This window comes from Peromyscus californicus, unplaced genomic scaffold (genome assembly GCF_007827085.1).
Source record: "Peromyscus californicus insignis strain IS unplaced genomic scaffold, ASM782708v3 Scaffold_3__1_contigs__length_106647218, whole genome shotgun sequence".
NCBI classification, from domain to species: Eukaryota; Metazoa; Chordata; class Mammalia; order Rodentia; family Cricetidae; genus Peromyscus; species Peromyscus californicus.
In genome coordinates this window covers 94047320-94070903 of record NW_026294551.1, presented here as the reverse complement: position 1 = coordinate 94070903, position 23584 = coordinate 94047320, and the positions used below count along the sequence as shown (strand labels likewise).

The 23584-nt window shown below is 48.4% G+C and overlaps 1 protein-coding gene across 3 annotated transcripts; it reads right to left on the bottom strand.

The window, feature by feature from the left end:
- Positions 1 to 98: 98 nt before the first annotated feature.
- E4f1 (E4F transcription factor 1) lies at positions 99 to 11724 on the bottom strand. 3 transcript variants are annotated; one of them, XM_052759113.1, is made up of 15 exons: positions 11515 to 11616; positions 11040 to 11118; positions 8037 to 8188; positions 6008 to 6119; positions 3487 to 3680; positions 3278 to 3398; positions 2958 to 3110; positions 2695 to 2861; positions 2159 to 2368; positions 1685 to 1793; positions 1375 to 1592; positions 1039 to 1237; positions 821 to 963; positions 691 to 753; positions 99 to 611 (listed from the first exon to the last, which is right to left on the bottom strand). In XM_052759113.1, the coding sequence occupies exons 2-15, from the start codon at positions 11095 to 11097 to the stop codon at positions 255 to 257; spliced, it is 2256 nt and encodes a 751-aa protein (XP_052615073.1). In that variant the 5' UTR covers positions 11098 to 11118; positions 11515 to 11616; the 3' UTR covers positions 99 to 254. The 3 variants fall into 3 exon arrangements, with proteins under 3 accessions (XP_052615073.1, XP_052615072.1, XP_052615071.1); XM_052759112.1 differs by lacking the exon at positions 11040 to 11118 and having other exon boundaries at positions 1685 to 1790; positions 11515 to 11724; XM_052759111.1 differs by lacking the exon at positions 11040 to 11118 and having other exon boundaries at positions 11515 to 11723.
- Between the last annotated feature and the right edge of the window lie 11860 nt (positions 11725 to 23584).

Below are 23584 nucleotides of genomic sequence, written 5' to 3'. Positions count from 1 at the left end.
TGGCTAGAGGGTGGCCTGAGCAGGCAGGTGTGTCCAGAGGGTACCTATGAAGGCAGTGGTACCCGCCCAGAGGCTGCCTCAACTTCAACATCACAAGCTGCAGGTTTTCATGTTTTATTGTAAAGCAAAAACAAAACAAAATACTACATATTCACATTCTTATCTCCTTTGGGTGCCTGGACTTCAATGTCTTCTGACCAGGCAGGTGTGGGCAGGCACTCAGGGTCCTCACTACCACAGTAGAGGCCCTCAAGCTATACGATGACTGTCTGCACCTCAAGTTGGCCCTCTGGGGAAGCAATGACCAGCTCTCCTCCATGTTCAAGGATCTCTATGTCCTCTGATGACACCATTGTCACAGTGGCCTGTTCAGTACTGTTTGGACCTGCATGGGCTGTGAGCACTGTGCCCTCACTGATTGCTGAAGCCAGTGTCATGGCCACCTGCTCAGTCAGACTCTCAGGAGTGGCGATGGTGATGGTGTCAGCAGCAGCCGCCTCTGAGCCCAGTGCCGCCTCCTGGTCCATGGTCACGTTCTGCACGATGATCTGGTGCCCGGCACCAGCCTGGTGTACAATCTGCTGTACCACCTTCATGATGTGACTGTCCACCTGCAGGGACCACGGTGCAGCTGGAGAGGCTGCTGCTCAGCAGCCCGATGACCCTCCCATGCCTCACCCAGACCCTCACCTCCGTCTGGGTGCCCTCAATGATCTCAGTGGCTTCACTGGTCTCCGTGTCATCTGCAGTAGCCTGGAAAGTCACTTAGGTCAGCTCGGGCTGTCCTGAGTCCAGACCTGCCCATCAGCCCTGTACCCACCTCAATAATGTACTCTTGGGTGTCTGCTACCACAGATGAGAACTCCACCAGCACGGTGTGGGGGTCTTCTGCAAGCACGGTGGCAGCTGCAGAGGGGCTCTCCTCAGCTACCAGCAACTCCTCCACTTCCAGCAGGCAACCCCCTGCCGACAGGGAAGCTCAACTCAGTCAGGGCCAGCTGACCCCAGCCCTCACCCTCCTGCCACTGCGGCCCAGACCTTTGGTGCGCAGGTGCCGGTTGAGTGTGCCATGCTCCGCGAAACCACGGCCACACTTGTAGCACTTGAAAGGCTTCTCGCCCGTGTGGTGCCTCACGTGCCGCACCAGTGAGCCCTTCTCTCGGAAGCCTCGGCTGCAGAACTGGCACACGTGGGGCTTCTCTTCCAGATGTGTCCGGAAGTGCACCTGCTGGGCATTCTGGGGAGACCCTTCTCTGTGACATCCTGTTCCTAACCACAGCCCCCCACAGGTCTAGGCTAGAAAGGTGTGACGGACACAGCCAGGCCCCCAGTTAGACAAGGGAGGGCACAAGGATTCCAGGACCAAAGGCCTACCTTGGTTTTGTAACGCTTGCCACACTGGGGACAGGGGAAAGGCCGCTCGTCTGAGTGGACGCGCCGGTGGCCCCGCACATGCGCAATGGTCTTGTACAGCTTCCCACAGTCTCCACAGCGGAAGCGGCGCTCGTGCACGTGCACCTCCTGGTGCTTCTTGAGCAGGTAGGCTTTGGGGAAGGCCTTGCCACACTGTGTGCAGGTGAACGGCCTGGGCCCTGAAGCCACACCCGATGTTAGACCGTTGTCACCACCCACAAGCCCACCAGTTGCCAGCCCACAGGCCGCCCCCCACCTCCCTGCTACCCACCTATATGATCTCTCTTATGAGCCTCCAAGGTGGCTGCTGTTGGGAAAGTCTCACTGCACTGAGGGCACGGGTGTGTCCTAGGCACTGCTGAAGCTTCGCTGGCCACCTGCTGGGGGACCACAGACCAACCTCTAGCACCTACTGTAAGCTATGCTCCGAAGTGCCAAAAACAAGAGCCAGCCCTCTTCTCTCTCGGCCTTAGGTAAGGAAATTAACGGAGGACGAAGTTACGGCAGAAAACAATGCTACTTTCCGAGCTGGCACAGTGGTGCATGTCTGTAATTCCAGCGCTCAGTAGAAGCAGGAGGATCAAGAATTGAAGGCAACACTGGCTCCATAGTAAACTTGGGGCACCCTAGGTTACATTAGACTGTGTAAACCTGAATGCATGAGGGGGTGGCAGCCTCCGCTAGCATGGTAAGCGGACCCTGGCTCAACCTCACCAGAAGGGTCATGCCAAGAACAGAAACCTACTGTCTCTATCTGTTCCACCTCCAGCAGTGGCAGTTCTGGGGGTCCCTCTCCCAGGGACTGGGGGCTGGACCCAGAGGGAGGGGCTGGCTCCAGAGTACTCTCCTCCCCAGCAACCCGCTCGAGGACGATGCCAGAATTCTGCATGGCCTGATGTAGCAGGTTCTCACGGCTGTTCTCACTGGAACAGGGAAGCTCCTCAGGGTCTGGGGACTGTAAGGGAGGTAGAGGGAAAGAAGGAAGGAAGGAGGCCTGCCAGGCAGCCCAGCACAGGGTACCCATTCTCACCCATTCCATATGGCAGACTCATGTCAGGCCCATCCTTGGAGCCCCATGGTGCACTTCCAGCTGCCTCTGTTCTGAGTAAATTCCATCCCACTCTCCCTAGACTTCACCTCATTCCATGGCAGCTTCCCTGCCTTGGCATGCTATCTACTAAGGAGTTCTCCTCCCAACCCGATGTGCTTCCCAGGGTGGGCGTGAGGTGTAACTGTCCTGGGCCTGCTGAAGGCAGTTTCTGAACCCAGCCTGGCACCTACCTCAGGAGTCAGGGCTTTCATGCCCAAGGGAAGCTCCTGCATCTGGACATGGACTTCATGGATGACAGTGCCCTTGGCATCTGTCACCAGGTGAATCACAGGTGATGTCTCCATGGGTTCTCCTGCCACTGATGACGTAACTGTCCCCACAGTGGAGGCACTGGACCCTTTAAGGCAGAGTTCAATGACTCCCTGAAGAGCCTGAAAGCCAGTTTTGGCAACACCTGTCCCAGGAACTCAGGCAGCCTCCCCACCAAGCTGACCTGCAGGCACTTCCTCTTTGCCCACAACTGTGTCCTTGCTCATGCTGAAGCGGATCTTTTCTGTGCACGGAGTGAGAGATTTAAGGTGCCGAGTCAGCGCGCCGGACTCCCTGAAGCTCTTTCCACACTTGGCACATTTATAAGGGCGCTCATCTGTGAAAGCACAAGCAGCCCCCAGTGGGGTGGACAATGTCCTGCATTGAAAGGATTCCAGGCCTGGAGCTCCTGTCTCTTCATCCAGAAGGACACGGGCCAGCTGCAGGGTGCCCCCGAGCCAGTCAGCAGGCTACTTAGTGTAGTTCTAGCCCCAATTCACTCACCAGTGTGCCGCCTGTGGTGCCGGATGAGCGAGCCCTTGGTCCGAAAGGAGGCACCACAGAGCTTGCACTCGTGGTCCTTACGGCTGCTGTGTGTTACCATGTGGGCCTTGAGGATGCTGCCCTGTAGGGGAGGGGCAGTAAGACTCAAGGCACCTCCCTGGATAGGAGTAGGCAGGGGAGCCAACGGGCCCTTGGCCCCAGGGGCTCACCGTTTTGAAGGTCTTGTGACATAGCACGCACACGTAGCGGCCTTCCTTGTTCACCAGCAGCTTGACTTGGGCCTGCTCGCCCTCCCCAATAAGCCCAAGTTCCTGATGGTTAGGACTGCCTGGAGCCTCTGCCATCTCGCCATCCCCTGGCTCTGCCTCAGCAGCCACAATGACCTCTTTGATGTGCCCACTTCCTGAGGAGAGGCAAGTTAACATAAGCCTCGAGACCTATCACTACTACAGGCCCTGCCCATAGGGACCCCTCCACAGGAATCCACTGGAAGCCACAGAACTGCCTAGCCCACACACCACCCCAGCCCTAGGGCCTAGAACCTGGATCCACTCTGCACTGAGGGAAATCTATGCATCAGTTATTAGAGGCAGCCTGACATGTGGATAGACCATCTTCAATTCAGTAGAGCTGCCTAAAGATCAGGGCCCCCAGACTGTGCCCAAAATGGACACTCTCCCTGAGGAGACATCCAGTCCCCTAAACCAAGAGACACGGGGTCTTCTAACAGGATGCCCAGGTAAACAGGCAGTAGACATCCTAGTTCAGCTCCCTGCATTTTTTCTGCTGGATGCTCCAGTCCCAATATAAAGGAAAGATAATTCTGGGTGCTGCCCATTGGCCTGGGCTGCCAGTAGGTAGGCAGGCAGGCCTAGCCAGATCCCTGCCTAGAACTGACTGATAAACTAGACACCTGAGATGGCTAGAGAAAAGGAAGTCAGGTTTTTGCACTTCTCACAGGACGCTGAGGAATCTGACAATGTGCAAAGCCGTACTATAAACATACTTCACATTTTCTACTCACAAAAGTGATGAGTGGGAACTAGCTGTGAAACTACTTTTTAGAAACCATCTCCATCCAGCTGGTCTTGTTTTGACAAGCCATTCTCTCAAAACAGAATGAATGAGCACCATGACTCAGAAACAATTAAGGGCACTTCTCACCCATACTCCAGTCCAGTGCCCCAAAAGTACCTTCCCAAAGGACAGAGCCTGATGGGCGAAGAATACAAGTACACCAGCCCAAGAGGAAACTAGGCCAGATGCAAAAACCCTAGAGCTGCTACAGCCACTCCAAGCAGGCCTTCAGACCAACCCACCTCCTTCACTGCCCTTTCTTTACCCAGGCCATCAGCAATACTGGTGACCCCTGTCTCCCCTCCCCTTGATTCCTACAAAGGGTACAGGAGAAGCAGAGGGTCCTTGAAGAAAGGACTGTTGTGCTAAGCAAAAGCTTTAAACTACTGAAGGCTGGGAGTGGGTGGAAAAGGACCCAGCTGGCAGAGCCTAGCTATACACCAGAACCCAGTGAACTTGTTTTCCCAAATAACACCTCCCACCACAGAAACTAAACTCTGTGCCAGGGCAGGAGCATGGCCCCACCCCCACATGACAACATTCCTAAGTCTGACTGGCAAGGGGTGAGTCTCCCTGTTGCAGAAACATTGAGAAGGCAGTGGAAACTCAGGCAGGTGTCCAGATGCCTCCTTGGGAAGGGTAATGTGCTCAGAGGCTCCCTTCCCAAGCCCAAGGTTGGCTTTGTCAACAGATCCTCCCTCTTCCTGCCCCAGTTGATTCTCATAGCTTCTCAAGGTCAAGTTCTATCCATTGTCCCAATCACTTCCTGTCCACCTGCCCATTCACCCATCTGCCTTGGTCCCTGCAGGGCAATGATCATTCCTTTCCCAACATCCATCCACACTGGACTCAATCCAATCATCCTTCAATGGCTTTTGAACACTCAGCCAATCATCCCTTTCCTGAACTCAGTCCCTGGCTCTATTCACCTGTTCAAGCCCAGAATGCCCTTTGACTGCCCCCTGGATACTCAGCAGTCTCCAATTAATGAGCACTTGACCCAACCTAGGCCTCTCAGTAGCCCCTCTTCCCCTGCACATCAGTGAGTCAACTGAAAGCATCAGCCATTCAAGAGGCTTGGCGTTATATGCTCATAAAAAGAATCAGGGCAACACTCCACGCTAGTGTAAACAAGCAGAGGTATAAAACCCAAGATCAAGCCGCAAGTCAGGGCCAGCTGAAGCATCAGCAACACCCTGTCACCCCACTGACCCTCCAAAAGCAAATGCTGGGGCAAGGGGCCATGTTGGGGCACATTGATGGGTGCTGCGTAGGGGCAGGAAGGATGAATTGGGGTGGCAGAGAAGTGGAGAAGATGATAATAAGAACAGGGACAGAAACAGCCTGCAAAAGCACAGAAGAGGGACAAGTCCATGATGGTTCACAGACTGAAGATTCCCAAATGCTTCCAAGTACTCCAGGGCAGTAAGGAATGTCCTGGCTCCCCTTCCTCAAAGAGCATAATGGCTACTGACCCTCCTCCTGAAGGCCTGCCCAGAGGAAGGCTCACCCAAGGCATGAACCACTCTGTGAACAGGCCTTGCTCTTGGGAGAGTGGAGGATGTGCGCTATGGAGACCCTCCAGCCCTGACTACAATCAGCCATCAAGTCAATGCCTCAGAGTCGAGGGTGACCCATGGACAACTGGCTTACCAACAAGGTCAGGAGCATGGTTGATGTCTGCTGCCAGAGAGGTGGCCTCTACCACGATGTGGGCCACAGTGATGGGCTCCTCTGGACCTCCCTCTGCTGCAGATGGCACCACCTATCAATGGGGCCAAAAGACAAATGAGATGTGTCTGTGGGTTCCAGAATCGACAGAGAACTGCCTTCTGTGGAAGAGGGGGACTTGGGAAACACAGGCCTGGTCCATGTCCTACAGGAAGGCTGGGGGGAGGGGCTCTCCTCTTCCCTCTAAGGAACATGGCTCTAAGCCTGACTCACAGCTGTGTGTGTGTGTAGTGGGGGGCTCTCCTCTTCCCTCCAAGGAACATGGCTCTAAGCCTGACTCACAGCTGTGTGTGTGTGTAGGGGGGGGCTCTCCTCTTCCCTCCAAGGAACATGGCTCTAAGCCTGACCCACAGCTGTGTGTGTGTGTGTGGGGGGCTCTCCTCTTCCCTCCAAGGAACATGGCTCTAAGCCTGACCCACAGCTGTTGGAAGGCGGGGGCGGGGCGGGGCGGGGCTCTCCTCTTCCCTCCAAGGAACATGGCTCTAAGCCTGACCCACAGCCTGGCCCCAGAGTCAGGATTAGCTCCATCAGTCTACTGCCTCTGACCACCATGGCCTGGACACAGATCAGAGAGCGTATACAGCAAGGGACTCATAGCAGGCATGAAGCTGGGCGAGCTACAGGAGTGAGGGCACAGTGCCCACACACAGCTCAGCCAGCTGATCAGAAGAAAGGACCCCAGGGCTGTGGGACAGACCTTCCTGGAGGGCACTCAGTGAGGGGTAAGTAATAAGTGCAAGGCTGGAAAGTTAATCCTTTTCTAATGTCGCCTGAACAATTCCCTGCTGGTAGCCTGAGGCTACTGACTTTTCCTAGAGCAGTGGTTCTCAACCTTCCTAAGGCTGCGACCCTTTAATACTGTTCCTCATGTTGTGTGACCCCCAACCATCAATTATTTTCCTTGACTGTAATCTTGCTATTGTTATGAATCATAATGTAAGTATCTGTGTTTTCTCATGGTCTTAGGCGACCCCTGTAAGAAGGATGTTTGATAACCCAAAGGGGTTACCACTCACAGGTTAAGAACCACTGTCTAGAGCGAAGGTACTAGACACTGAACCTCTGTGCAGGTTAAGTAAACATTCCACTACTGAACTATATTCCTAGACCTCTTTTCATTAATAAACACATAAAAGATGTATTTATTTTTATGTACATGAATGTTTTGCTTATATGTATACCACATGCATGCCTAGCACCCACAGAGGCTGGGAAAAGGGCATCAGAATCCCCATAACTGGAGTAACAGATGGTCGTGAGACACCATACAGGTGCTAGGAATTGAACCTGAGTCCTCTGAAAGAGCAGCAAGTGCTTTTAACCACTGAGCCATCTCTCCAGCCTCCTTTAAAATGTTATTTTGAGTCTAAGTCATCTAAGGTAGCCCAAGCTGGCCTTGAACTTGAAATCCTTCTGCCTGAGCCTCCTTGGTAGCTGGGATTACAGGCCTATATTACCAAGCGTGGCCACAGCCTCTTCTAAATTCTACCCACTGATGGGAATGCTGTCTATGTGACAGCATTTAGGAGGACTATGTGAGCACATCCCAAAGCACATCACTGGGATTCAATCAAGTGGGCCATCTTCATATAGGTCCCAGGACACAGTAGGCCCTACTTCAACAGATCCCTAAGAACCATGTGCACAGGACAGGGGATAAGGAAAAAAAACAAAAGTTGCCATGATCTCTTAAGCTAAGATACCCCCTCAGACACAAGAAATGAAGGACCCCCGCCCCAAACTATGTACGCTGCTGAAGTCGAGCTACCCCAAGCCATCCAAAGCACCACTCCACTCCACTCCTGGTGGTACACCCACAGCCATGTCTGCTTTCTAACTGGCCACATGTCATAAAGCAGGTGTTCAGGCTGCCCAAACCACTGTTGCCTCTTCCTTCTGGGAGATGAGCCAAACTAGAGGAGTGTGGATGGGAGCAGCTGGTAGGGCTTACCTCTTGGCCCAGCAGTGCAGTGGCAGCAGGGGTGGTGGGCAGGGCCTCTTGAGGGGCCCTGTGGCAGGTCTTCTGAATCTTGTGCTGGACAAAGTCTTCCAAGGCAGTGAATTCCACCTGGCAGCGGCCACATCTATGCACATCATCCTCATCTGCAATAAGACTCATGTCAAGGGGATTGGAGGCAATCAGGGCCTCATCCAGCTTCCCTTCAAGGCTGAGATGATACCCAAGGATGGCACCCAAACCAGAGCTGGTATGCCTGCTCACCTGGGAGCTGCTGAGGACATACTGGAGTACATTCAGGTCTGGGGAACCCTAAGGTCTAACCTCATCCTTTAGAGGTCTACAGAAGCAAGGCCTAATAGGGAGACCAGCATTTTGCACAGGGTTTTCCTGACCACGAGTTTATCCTGCAAGGGCAAACTGAGGCTGTCATATCCAAAGTTCCTACACTCCAGAGCTGGGGAAAGAGGGGCTGGGAGACATAGGAGCTCACCTAAGCAAGTTTGGGGACAGCAGAAGACCCAGATTTACGAATTACTGGGGAGCTGAGGATGTAGCTCAGTGGTAGAACACTTGCCTAGCATGCATAAGACCCCAGAATCTGGAAAAAAAATTGAGGACCGCTGCTGATTTAATGTGTAGGCATCTCAATTGCCATCTCAAAGTTATCTCCACATCTTGAGAAAGATGAAATGGGTTAATGAGTTATGTATATCTATCTAGAGCACAACAGGGGCTCAGATGGATGTGCACAGAGCTATAGCTAATAGGCCAGCTTTTTAAAAATATCAGGAGCAGAACAGCAGGAGCCCTCACCCGACCAATCTTACTATTTTGTGCATCTGTGTATATGGTGCTGAAAATGAGCCTTGAACATGCTAAGCAAGCATTCTACCAGTGGGACATATCCACACTGTGATCACACTTTTATCTGATGCTACATTGGTCCCCATTGGGTAGCATCCTGCTCCAGAGTATACTCCAAAGATAAAGCGGTCCAGAGTGGCTACTCATCCCAGATACTGCATCTGGGTTCCTCAGTACCATTGCACCCCTTCCTGGACCTGCAGAAGTTACATGATGAGCATATAAGAATTGTTTTTCTTTTTCCCTTCTCTCCCCACCCCCTCTTTCTCTCTCTCTGAGACAGGGTCTCTCTACACAGCCCTGACTGTCCTAGAACTCACTATTTAGAACCAAGCTAGCTTCGAACTCAGAGATCCACCTGCCTCTGCCTCCCCAGTGCTGGTGTGAACCACCACTCCCAGCTGCCATTTTTCTTTCCTTTCAGATTCGTTTATTTTTACTTCAAGTGTGGGTGTTTCACCTGAATGAGTGTGCACTATATGTGTGCCACCACCACCCAGCTGCAACAAGTACTCTTAACCACTGAGCCTTCCTTTCAGCTCAGCACCTAAGAATTTAATCAAATCATTCTAGAACCCTGAGGAAAGGTATGACTAAGTCCATCCTAAAAAAAATTACTAAGGTTCAAGGTCACTCATCTGAACCAGCCAGACTCAGCTTCCACAACAGTCTGCTAGTTTCCACTGTCTTATACTCAGCCCCACATCAAAGTCAAACCCAGCCTGGTACAAGGGAGGAGTAAAGTCGATGACAAATTAACCGCCAAATAAAAGGGCAAACCCAAGCTATGACTGGCACACGGGCACCTGTAAGAGGGTGGTGCCCTCCACATGGCTCACAGGCACAAACCAAGCACTCAAGTGCCTACCATCCTCTGACCCCTCCCATTTACAGGCTGACTCAGCACCAAGATATTGCTACTGGCCGGACAGTGGTGGCACATGCCTTTTATTCCAGTACTCAGGAGGCAAAGGCAGTCAGATATCTATGAGTTTGAAGCCAGCCTGACTACGGAGCGAGTTCCAGGACAGCCAGGGCTACACAGAGAAACCCTGTCTAGAAAAAAAAAAAAAAGATATTGTTACTGAAAGAGCCCATGACCCACCAGAAAAGGACACATCTAGCCCATTTTACAATGAAAAAAGGCCATAGCCAGAGTGGTTCTCAACATGTGGGTCGCAACCCCTCTGGTGTTAGCTATCAGATATTTACATTACAATTCATAACAGTAGCAAAACTACAATTGTGGAGTAGCAATGAAATAATTTCTTTTGTCTGTGTAGCCCCGGCTGTCCTGGAACTCCCTCTGTAGACCAGCTGGCCTCAAACTCAGAGTTCCTCCTGCCTCTGCCTCCTCAGTGCTGAGATTAAAGGTGTGCGCCACCATGCCTGGCGAAAGGAAATAATTTTATGGTGGGGGTCACCACAACATGAGGAACTATATTAATGGGTCAAAGGGTGGCAGCATTAGGAAGGTTGAGAATCACTGCTATAAACAAAGAATCTACAAGCCAGCTGTGGTGGCTCATGCCTTTAATCCCAGCACTCGGGAGGCAGAGGCAGGAGGATCTCTAAGAGTTTGAGGCCAGCCTGGTCTACAGGTGAGTTCCAGGACAATGAGTGTTGTTACACAGAGAAACCCTGTCTCAAAAATCAAAACAACAACAACAAAAACAACAGAAGGAATCTCTAAAGAGATCCTTCTGAGGCTGTAACTGACCCTTTTCAAGCTGAAATAAGGGAGAAAAAAAATTAAAAAATTACAGCGAGACTGAATCCTGAGGGGATAAAGAGCAGCACCCTTATAACAATATTATTTGCCAAACCACTTCCTGTCTGATCACATCTACAGCTCCGTGGAACTAACTCAGAGTAGATATTTGAACCACCTCTGAAAGATACCAGTACCCAGAGAAGTAATCCTTAGTGTACCCAACACAGCCTTCGGCATAGACATGCTTTTAACTCTTTCCCATCCTCCTAGAGAAATTAAAGCGCTTAGGAGGAGTTACACAGTCCTGGCTCCAATCTGATCCCTGACAAGAACAAGATGAGTGACCCAACCATTTTACAATCCTTGAACCTCAATTATCCCTATCTCTGAAGTGAAGAGTAATTATAATAGCTCGCCTTTCGAGGTTGGTTTAAGGAATGGTAAAAGTCCATACAGCGGGAGTGTTCTGCACATTCCTGGAGTCCTTGCTCCACCCTGTAGTGGAGACCCAGGTCGTCAGTGGGGCGGTGCCGCCTCCCCAAGTCAGGTCCCTAATCCCTTTCTGACAGGGCCCTCCGGTCCCGCCCTCCGTCTCCAGCTCCTGCCGGGCCAAGCAAGGCCCCAGTGGCAAAGGAGGGGACGCAGGGCTGGTGAGCGCTGAAGAGGTTCGAGAGATGTTTGGCCCGTTCTACTCCAAGGGGCTGAAGAAATGGGGTCCCTGTGAACCCCTGGCCCTGGGCCCAGCGGGTTGGAGGGGCCCGCGGGGAAGCCCGTGAGAGTTGTGAAGGTTTGCAGACACTCGAGAAGCCTGGATCCTGGCGAGTCTGTACACCGCAGCCCGGGCAGAGCCGCCCGCACCCCGGCCGCACCGGGCTTCTGTAGCCTCGTTACCTTCCTCGCTGAAGGGCGCTGGGAGGCCAAGGAAGCCGCCGGAGGATAAGGCCGCCGCCGCCGCAACCCCGCCCTCGCCCGCTTCACGCCCGGCTTCGGCCCGGGCTTCTGCCGTATGAGCGGCCGTCACCCGCACTGCCATCGCGCCCTCCATGTCGCAACGCGCTACAGGAAGATGGCGGATTTACGACCATGTCGTCATAACAACGGGCCGCACCGAAGTCTGCGTGTAGTACAGTCAGGGGGCGGGACCAGGATGAGTTTGACAGACGGGCAAAGAGGGCGGGGACTGCAGGTTGTGGCCTAGAGCTTCAGTAGAGGTGGAGCCTGGCTCTCAGAGCCGCAAGGGCGGGAGGTTATTGAGGGCGGAAGTGGGCGTGGCTTATCGTGTTCCGTTGGCCGGACTTAGCTGCGGGTGAGCTATCCCTGAACTGAAGAATCTGACCACCCTCCCTCTCTCCTCCCCCCCTTTTTTAAAAATGTGAATGGATACTTTGTCTGCATGTATGTCTGTGCACCATGTACATGCCAGAAGAGGGCGTCTGATTTCCTGGAACTGGAATTACAAAGGAGTTACATGTAGGAGTTGAGAATTGAACCTAGGTCCTCTGGCTAAGAGCCTGTGCATTCTTAGCCGCTGTGCCATCTCTCCAGCCCAGAGAATCTGAACTCTTAGGGTCACTACCCAGCACACAGTCCTGGGCTCCGACCAGGTTTGCAATGTCAGAATTCCCTGATGATTACCCTGGTCATGAGAAGAGATCTCCAGTTGGGGATGGTTCGTGTGCCCCTTTCCAACAACTTTTAATTTTTCATATAGTTCTTAAGTTTTGAAAAGTACACAGAAAAATGGCCATTTGAGATACTTAGTATACCGACAGTATTGAGCACTCATCCCAAAATTTAGTACCCAAATTGATTAGTTGGTTTGAGACAGGGTCTGGCTTTGTAGCTCCCAGTGGCCTGTAACTCCGTGCTGGAAATATGCCTTATTTAGTTCCCAAACATTTTCATCATCAAAACCTGTACTGGGTCTGTAGCTCAGCTGGCAAATGGCTCACCTACCATGCACAAAGTGCTGGCTTCAATACCTAGCACCTAGCACTGCACAAAAAATGAGCAGAGTGGCTCAGGCCTTTAATTCCAACACTTGAGGAAAGTGGAGACAAGAGGATCAGAAGTTCACAATCACCCTTGGCTAAATAGGGAGTTCAAGGCCAGTGCGGAACACATAAGTCTGTCTCAATAAAGAAATAAAATTGCTAATATGACATTGTATGAACAATGCATTTATATTTCATTTATCACATTCTACTTGCCTATATCTTTTTTTTTTTTTTTTTTTTTTGAGACAGGGTTTCTCTTTGTAACAATCCAGGCTGTCCTGGAACTCACTCTGTAGACCAGACTGGCTTTGAACTCACAGAGATCTGCCTGCCTCTGCCTCCTGAGTGACAGGATTAAAGGTGTGTGCCACCGCCACCACCCAGCAACTTGCTTATATCTTTTTGGCTATTATGAAATGAATAGTGTTGCTCTGAATATTCTTATATAAGTTCCTTTTATATTTTTGTTTTGTTTCCAAGTTCCTTTTAATTCTATGAGATATTTAAGTAGCTTCTTGAAACTATTTTGTTGGATTAATCCTTTTAAGTTATCAGTTACTGGGCTGATTAGATAACTGCCTGCCACCGGCCACCAAGAACCTGAGTTTGATCCCCAGGACCAACAAAGAGGAAGTTGGCTTCTGAACTTTACATGCACCCTGTGGCGAACAAACTCCCATACAAATATACAACACTCACTTGCATGCACTCACACAAAAATAAAATGTAAGTTCTTCTGTCTTTGTTTTAAGATACCAATTATTAGAGGGCTCATCAGGTAAAAGCACTTCCCTCCTAGACTGATGACCTGGATTCAGTCCCTGGGACCCACATGATAGAAGAAGAAAACCAACACCCACAAGTTGTACTCTGACCTTCACACTTGTCATGGCACTTCAGGCCCACACATGTACACACAAACACACAAATAAGTAAATAAATAAATAAATGTGCACACACCTTTAATCCCATTACTCAGGAGGTAGAGACAGGTGGATCTCTGTGATTTCGAGGCCAGTCTGGTGTACAGAGCAAGTTCCAGGACAGCCAGAGCTACACAGAAACCCTGTCTTTAGAAATAAATAAATAGATAGATAGATAGATAGATAAATAAATAGGGGGCTGGAGATGGCTCAGGGGTTAAGAGTACTGGCTGCTCTTCCAGAGAACCTGGGTTCAATTCCCAGCACCCACATGGCAGCTCACAACTGTCTGTAGCTCTAAGAGCAGACAAACATGCGGGCAAAGCACCGATGCACATAAAATAAAAATAAATAAATTATTAAAAATATAAAAAAGGGATATAGACAGTCATAGGGAAAAGTAGTTTAAAAATAATAAAGTCTTTAAAGAGAGAGTAAAGTAAGGCCAGGCAGTGGTAGCACACCTTTAATCCCAGCACTCAGGAGGCAGAGCCAGGCAGATCTCTGTGAGTTCGAGGCCAGCCTGGGCTACAGATCAAGTTCCAAGACAGGCATCAAAACTACACAGAGAAACCCTGTCTCGAAAAAAAGGTAGATTGTTGAATATACTTTTAAACAACCACTAGTCTCAAATATTTTACATTGGTATGAATTTTTGCATATTGATACAAATTTAAGGTTATTTTTTGTTTAACTGTGTATTTGTTTCTATTCCTGTTTAAGGTATTGTATCAATGCAGCTCATTTAATAGGTTCTGTAAAGTTTTAATCTTTGAAAGCTACTTAGGATAATAAATACAGGTTAGTAGTCATCTATAACTACCAAACTTATAGTCATGTTAGGTATATTTTCAATGGCCTTACAGAGATATATTTTAGATAGATAGGTGATCTTCAAACATTTCAGAGGTCTACAGAATATGGCATTTAAAATGTTTTAACAACAACATAAGGCTTTTCATGACAATGAGACACTACTGACAGCACCAATTTATTTCAAAAAAGATGCTGGGCATTAAAGAACCTCCATATGGAGTTTGCTTTCTTTATGGCAAAAGCTAGTCATTTGGGCAAGAAACTGTTCTTGCCTCGACTGTTGACAGTATGCTGTCCAAACTGGACCAGCAGGACACAAGAAAAGTGACTGCTGAATTTTGCCAAGACAGAGTACGACAGTCCTTCAAAAAATTCCTGCTTCACAGGAAAGTCTGTCAGATATTCTAGGCCTGTAGGCCGAAGAGGAATGCCCCAGTGTCCAGGCAGCCAGGTGTTTCTGTCGTTTTAGTTTTCCTTAGTTGCAGTTTTCCTTAGTTATAATAAAATAAATTAGGTACAGAGCTTCGGACTCATCAAGATAGAATAAATAATGGAATATTCTCCAAATATGCCAAATACAAATGGACTGGACAATGTTAAGTATAATTCTTTTTTTTTTGGTTTTTCGAGACAGGGTTTCTCTGTGTAGCTTTGCGCCTTTCCTGGAACTCGCTTTGTAGACCAGGCTGGCCTCGAACTCACAGACATCCGTCTGCCTCTGCTTCCTGAGTGCTGGGATTAAAGGCATGCGCCGCCACCCGGCTTTTTATAGTTTTATTATGTTAAAGTTAAAACTTTTTATTTAGACAAAAAGGGAGAAATGTTGTGGAATATTCCTTTATAATGTATGAAGATAATTCACTGTGATTGGTTTAATAAAAAGCTAAACGGCCAGTAGGCAGGATTTAGGGGACAGAGAGAATGCTGGGAAGGAGAAGTTGAGAGAAGCCAGAATGATGAAGAATGAGCCTGACACAAAAATTGGGACAGAGGTAAAAGCCACATGGTAGAACGTAGTTTCATTAAAATATGGTTTAATTTAAGTTATAAGAGCTAGTTAGAAACAAGTCTAAGCTATCAGCCGAGCTTTCATAATTAATAAGAAATCTCTGTGTGGTTATTTGGGAACTGACAGGTGAGACAGAAAAAGTCCACTTACAGAGATGGCTCAGTAGTTAAGAGCACTGGTTATTCTCCCAGAGAACCGGGATTTGAATCATAGAACCCACATGGCATCTGACAACCATCTGTAACTCCACCTAATTTTACGAGATCTGATGCCCTCTTCTGGCCTCCCCAGATACCAGGCATATGTGATACAAAGACATACACACAGAAAAGTACTCATACACATAAAATAAAAATAACTAAATATTTAGACCAGGCTGGCCTCAAATTCCCAAGAGACTCATGTCTCTATTTCTGAATGCTGGGATTAAAGGCATGAGCCACTATATTTGGCCTAGTAAATTTATTTTATTAGGATAAAAATGAATTGGGGTTGGGATTTTAGCTCAGTGGTAGAGCGCTTGCCTAGCAAGCACAAGGCCCTGGGTTTGATCCTCAGCTCAAAAAAAAAAATTGAATAACAAATATATGTTAGTTTTTATTTTTCAAGACAGGGTTTCTCTGTGTAGCCCTGGCTATCCTAGAACTAGCTCTGTAGCCCAAGCTGGTCTCAAACTCACAGAGATCCACCTGCCTCTGCCTCCCAAGTGCTGGGATTAAAAGTGTGTCACACACACACACACACACCCATGAATAACAAGTATCTTAACATAGTATATGAAAGTGCAGCAACATGTTCTGTAAAGGAGGGATGATTGACACGTTTAACTCTCTCTCTTTTTTTTTTTTTTTTTTTTTTTTTTTTTTTTGAGACAGGGTTTCTCTGTGTTGCTTTGGAGCCTGTCCTGGAACTTGCTCTGTAGACCAGGCTGGCCTGGAACACACAGAGATCTGCCTGTCTCTGCCTTCCAAGTGCTGATATTAAAGCTGTGCTCCACCACTGCCTACTTTAACTCTCTTTCTTAGAAAAAAAAAAACAAAAACTATTATTTATTTAGACATATTTATTATTAATTTGTGTGTATGAGTGCTTTGCACCACATGCACACCTGATGCCCAAGGAGGTAAACTTCCATGTGGGTACAAGGAATCGAACCTGGGCCCTTTGAAAGAACAAGCGCTCTTAACCACTGAGCCAACTCTCCAGCCTAAAAAGGTTTTAGTTGATGTGTACGGGTGTTTTACCTGCACACCTGTCTATCCACCACATTTAAGCAGTGCCCACAATGGCCAGAAGAGGGTGTCGTATTTCATGGAACTGGAGTTACAGAAGGTTGTTAGCTACCATGTAGGTTCTGGAATTCAGACACCACCACTCCTTCCTCTGGAAGAACAACCAGTGTCCTTAACCACTAAGCCATCCCTCCAGCCCCAAGGCTGATCTACTTAGAGATTTCCAGACCAGCCAGGGCTTCCTAGTGAGACCCTGTCTAAAAAACAATAATAAATGATCCTACCAGCTAAGGAATTTTTTGTTCAAAATGTAATCCATTATCTCCATTTTGTTGTTTTCAAAAGTGAGAGCGAGCTTCATGTGTGTACATGTGTGTACAGTTGTGGAAGCCAGAGGGTGTCAGAGGGTCTCCTGCACCCCTCTTCACCTTATTCCCTTGAGACAAAATCTCTCACCATTTTTTGGCTAGGCTGGCAGCTAGAAAGCCCCAGTGATCCTCTTGTCTCTGCCTCCTCCACCAGCACTGGAATCACAAGTGTACACGGACATGATCAGTTTAGCTCTTTATAAACTTACATCCTCATGCTTGGAGACAAAGTCTTCTTTCGTTTGGTTTGGTTTGTTTTGTTTGAGTTTCACTGTGTAGCTCTGGCTGTCCTGAAACTCACTCTGTAGACCAGGCTGGCCTTGAACTCACAGAGATCTGCCTGCCTCTGCTTCCTGAGTGCTGGGATTAAAGGTGTGGGCCACCACTGCCAGCTGCAAGTCTTCTTACCCACTAAGCCATCTCTGCAGCCCCATCACCTTTATTTTGAAGATGAAAAGCCTGAAGTATACAGCTGTCAGGATACCTGCCCCAGGGCTGCTCTCAGAACTCTGATCCAGGCTGGGAGCTCAGAGAACTCTGCTAGCCTAGTGACTCCCCAGGAACCAGCAGGATGAAGTCTGAGATCCAGGGTGGATCAGACCCAGTCTCCAGGAAAGATGACACAAAGTACCAGGAAGAGCAGTGGATTCCTCAGCAGGAAGTAGGCAGCTTTGCCCCTGGAAGGGCACCGAGCAAAGGTTGTTTCCATGTTGTGATGTCAATTTGGGAGACTGAGACCTGGGACCTTTGGCTTGGTAGCAGCTGGGATGTATAAGAAACAGCTAAGGTCATCCCCGCTCAGGATAGGATAGACTAATGGTAGAACTGCCTACTGCAGGCAAATCACTCCCTACCACTATGTTTTATCAGAGTGTGTATTTCGGAAGGACCTCTGCCTGCCACCCAGAAGGACTTCAGGACCTAGCCAAAGCAGGAACTGAGCTCAGGAAGTGATGGGCTCCTCCAGACAGAGCTCTCTGAGAAGGGCAAATGAGAGAAGTAGCTGGTTGGGCTAGGTTTGAATGTTTTTGTTTAGTTGGTTGGTAGGGTGGCTTTTTTGTTTGGTTTGTTGTGCTCAAGAGCTTTCAGGGAAGAGATGAGCCCAGAATCCTGGAATCCTTCCCTTAAAGATGTACTGAAGAGTTGAAAAGCCAGCATCCAGGGAATATTGGAGGGAACACTGTCAAGAGAGAGAGAGAGCAGGACATGGGGATGTCCACCTATAATTCTAGCACTTGGGAGGCCGAGAGCAGAGGATCACCGTGAACTTGAAGCTACATAATAATGTGTTTACCAGCCCGGGTTACATAGGAAACCCCTATCTCACATAAGAAACAGAAAACAACTGGGGGGAAAATTGAATAAAAACCAATGGGAGATGACTTGGGTGTAGGTAAACATGCAGCTAGCCCAAGAAGACAGATAGTCTGCTGTGTGGGAACTCTCAAAGGCAGACCAAGATTCCTACTTGGCCACTCCCTAGAGGTCAAACAGGGGACCTTGACTATCGTGTCCTGGGTCCGTGCAGTTCAGGAATAAGTCACTCAGTTAGCAGGCAGCACAGACAGACTCCCTTACCTCAGATGGCCTCCTGTCCTGGACCCCAGCTGGACAAGTGTTGATGTTCCATGGTCATCATAGACAGGAACTCAAAAGTCCTCCTTTTTAATTTTTTGGGGGGCGTTGAGACAGGTTTCTTTATTTAGCCCCCAGAACTAGCTCTGTAGACCAGGCTGGCCTTGAGTTCACAGAGGTCTACCTGCCTCTCCCTCCACAGTGCTGAGATCAAAGGCATGTACCACTGCCACCACCACCACCCAGCGCTCTTTTAATTTTTTAAATTGGAGAATTTTTCTTTCCAGAGGGAACACAGATTTATTAAGGAAAAAATTATGAAAACTCCTGAGAATGGGAGTGGTTACAAGGAAGGAGTACCTGTTCTTTTCAATTTTGAGATAGAATCTTGATAAACTGTTATAGATGTTCTCAACCTCCTAGGATTTGGCCTGGCTTCAGATGTACCTTACATAACTAATCCATGTAGAAGAGTGTGTTCCCTCCCCCACAAGGTCTTATATATCTGAAGCTGGCCTTGAACTCCCTATGTAGTAAATGATGACCTTGAACTTATTACTTTTTAAGATTTATTTATGATTGTTTAGCTGTATGTATGTGTGACTATACCATTTGTGTACCTGGTAGATGCCCTCAGAGGCACTGAATCCCCTAGAACTGTAATTAAAGACACTTATGAACCACCATGTGTGTCCTGGGAACCGAACCTGGGTCCTCCACAAGAGCAACAGTGCTTTTAACCACTAAGCCATCCTTCCAGCCCTTCTGATCCTCTTGCCTCCACTTTCCAAGTTCTGGTATCGTAGGTATGTACCACCACACCCTGTTTTTGCTGGGGATGGAACTCAGGTCCTATCATGCTAGGCAAGCACTCTACCACTGAGCTGTATCCTCAACCCCCGTTTTACTTTGTAGCTGCATGCTGGCCTGGAGCTCACAGAAATCCCTCTGCTGGGCAGGCGAGATGGCAAGCAGGTAAGAGCACTAGCCACTCAAGCTTGCCACAGTGAGTCTGCTCCCTGGAATTCGTGATGGTAGAACCAGCTTTTAAAAGTCGTCCTCTGACCTCACGTGCACACTGTGGTACTCATGTGCTTACACTCACTCACACACACCATGTACACATCATATTCATCTTCTCTCCCTCCCTCCCTCCTCCCTCCCTCTCTCTCTCTCTCTCTCTCTCTCTCTCTCTCTCTCTCTCTCACACACACACACACACACACACACACACACACACACACACACACAGAGTAAAAAAAAAAAAATGAGGAGCCAAGTGTGGTGGTACACACCTTTAATCTCAGCACTCGGAAGGCAGAAGCCTATGAGTTCAAGCCCATTCTGGTCTACATAATAAGACACTATATCAAAAAAATAAAATAAAGCCAGGTGGTGGTGGTGGTGGTGGTGGTGGTGACGGTGACATACACACCTTTAATCCTAGGACTCAGGAGGCAGAGGCAGGCAGATCTCTGAGTTCGAGGACAGCCTGGTCTACAGAGCAAGTTCCAGGACAGCCAAGGCTACACAGAGCAATCCTATCTTGAAACAAAACAAAACAAAATTAATAATAAATAAATACAATAAACCATCTTGCCTCAAATTCCTGAGCTTTGGGATTATTAAGTGTGAGCCACTATGCCTAGCTCTGGCCCTCCTTCGTGCTTAGATCATTGAAGCACTAACACTGATAATAACGCCTACATGTGTTCTAAAGCACTGTACACTTATGCAACTATTACAATTAGTGTCTCTGGGCCAAGTGGTGGTGGTGGTGGTGGCGGTGGCGGAGGCGGAGGCGGCGGCGGCGGCGGCGGTGCAGGCCTTTAATCTAAAGGCAGAGGCAGGGATCTCTGAGTTCGAGGCTAACCTGGTCTACAAATTGAGTTCTAGGACAGCCAGGATTACACAGAGAAACCCTGTCTTAAAATAATAATAATTTAAAAACAAAAAACAAAACAAAACAAAAAAATCAATTAGTGTCTCTGTATTAGTACTTAATCTTAATCTCATCACTGTGATCAATACCTGACAAGCAGAATTTACCATCGTAAGAAGGGTTTACTTTGGCTCCTAATTTGATGGAACACTCCATAATAGCAGCAGAAATGGTTGGTGGTGTAGCTCAGTTGATAGAATGCTTTCCTAGAATGCAGAAGCCCCAGGTTCAATATTCACCGTCGGCTAAAGCAGGCATGGTGTCTTATGCCTGTAGTTTTAGCAGTGAGGAAACGGGGCAGGAAGGCAAGAGGATCAGAAACTAGAGATTATCCTCAGCTCTGTCACCAGCTCTAAGACGGCCTTGGATACATGAGATTCTGTCTAAAACAAAACCAGCTCAGGGTGGTGGTGCGCCTTTAATACCAACACTCAGGAGGCAAAGCCAGGGAGATCTCTGTGAGTTTGAGGCCAGCCTGGTCTTTAGATCGAGTTCCAGGATAGCCAGGGCTACACAGAGAAACCCTGTCTCAAACAAACAAACAAAACCCCCCAGCAATTAACAATGAAGATCAACTACCACAGTCTATCCTGTACCACTGCCTGTACCACTTACGGGATGTTCCTCACGTGGGAGGCCATGACACTGGTGCCATCTACTAGAGGATATATACTGAGTACCAACTGTGCCACTCCACCATGAAGGCCACTGTCCCCTCCAGACTCTTCCAGGACCTTATCCACAGCCATCTTCTCTCCTCTGTACTTCTTCCACTACACAGGCAGTCCCTTTCACTCAGCAGGTGTGGCAGTGTTCAGTTTTGGAGTCAAGAGTGTTTCATCCCTGTTCTGCGTTCTCTAGCTGGCGGCTCTTTGTTGTTCAGTTTCCTCACTGTGACACGTGTGTACTAACAGTAGCTACTTCTCAGGACTGTCCTGTGATTCTGGCGGCAGGAGTGGGGTTTGTTGTCTGCATACTTACTGAGTACCAAGTATAAACCAAGGCCATCAGGTCAGTGTTTCAGAAATCTGGTCCCATCTGTACGCAACTGGCATTTTCCATTGTGGCCTGTACACCAAATCAATTTGGGGTTTCTAAGTGATAAAATCGGTATTTGTAATCTTTTGTTAGGTGCAGCTCTTCTCAGGGTCAGCACAGCTCCCTAAATAAATGTGAAATCAGGGGGACGAAGGAGTTCTCCTAGGTAGTATGTACTTCAGGCAGGAACCCTGCAGTCCCTGCCCTCCAAGGCTGTGGTCCTTGTCCTTCAGGTTTTCCAGGCCAGCAGAGATAGGACGTTCCATAAATAGGACCCTTAGTAGTATTGAGGTCATTGGGTTTGTCTGATGAGTTTGAAGGTAGAAGTGATTCAGAAAAAAACTATGGAGAACTGGGGTTCAAGAGCAAAGCAAGATGTTGACCCATTGGGAATTGGGAGTCTTCATGGCATAGTGTAGGCCCTCAGGAAACTGGGAACTACTGTTATTCAGACACCCAGTCTAGTCAAAGTGATACTGGTACCACATCTCCCCTATGTCCTAGCAACTCCACTCCAAATGATACACCCAAGATATGGGAACATATGTCCACACATTCATACATGTTCAAGAATCTTCACAGGGACATTACAAGAGCCTTAAACTAGAAATGACTGAGTGTTCATCAACAAGAAAACAGATAAAACCACAGGTTTTTACAATGGTCCAAGAGATAATTCAATAAAAATTAAAAGTAAACTGAGGATAGATTTCACAGGCATTATGTTGAGTTAAGCATTATAACCAAGGGAACCTCTCACTTATAAGATGTTCCTAGAGCAGACACGGTAGCTCATGCCTGTAATCCCAGCACTTAGAAGGCTGAGGCAGGAGGACTGCCAAAAGTTCCAGGCCAGCCCAGGCTACAGAGTAGAAAGTTTGTCTTGGAAAACAAACAAACAAACAAAAGGGGTCTGGGGGTGTGGCTCACTGATAGAGGTTTGCCTGGCATGCACACTATCTGTGGCACAAGTCTGTGATCTCAACACTTGGGAGACTCAGACAGAACAGAAATTCAAGGTCACCCTCAGTTACATATAGAATTGAGGCTGGCTTCAGTTTTATAAAGCCCCATCTCCAAACAAACAAACAGGACCAGTGAGATGGCACTTATAGTCAAGTCTGCCAAGCTGATTGGAATCCCTAGGCCCCACCGGGTGGGAGGAAAGAACTGACTCCTGCAAGGTGTCCTCTGAGCTCCACATGCATGGCATGAGTACATATGTACCAAATTAAAAGAGAGAGAGAGAGAAACAGAGAGAGAGAGAGACAGAGACAGAGACAGAGACAGAGACAGAGACAGAGAGGGGAAGGAAGGAAGGAAGGAAGGAAGGAAGGAAGGAAGGAAGGAAGGAAGGAAGATACTTTTCAAAAGATTTTACACAGACACACATTATTATGTTTGTTGAGACAGGGTTTCTCTGTGTAACAGCCCTGGCAGTTCTGAAATTTGCTTTGTAGACCAGGATGACCTCACAGAGACCCTTCTACCTCTGCCTCCGAGTCCTGAGATTAAAGATGTGAGCCACCATGCTGGCCATTCTGTTCTTAGCACCTGAATGAAAGCTTACAACAGCCTGGAACTTCAGTTCCAGAGGAGCTCACTTCTTCTGGTCTTCAAGGTCACCACAAATGTAGGCAAACACTCATATGCAAAAATAAAAAATAGCCGGGCGGTGGTGGCGCACGCCTTTAATCCCAGCACTCGGGAGGCAGAGCCAGGCAGATCTCTGTGAGTTCGAGGCCAGCCTGGGCTACCAAGTGAGTTCCAGGAAAGGCGCAAAGCTACACAGAGAAACCCTGTCTTGAAAAATCAAAAAAAAAAAAAAAATAATAATAATAATAAAAAAAATAAAAAATAAATCTTCAAAAATATTACTTTTAATTATGTGTGGGTATGTGCATGTGTGTGTAGGTGTCCACAGAGGCCAGAAGAAGCCCCCAATCCCTTGCAGCTGGAGTTACAGGCACTTGTGAACTGCCCAACTTGAGTGCTTGGGAACTGAACTCAGGGTGTTCTGCAAGAGGAGTAGAGAAGGGGGGGGTTGTGGGGGGGTTGTGG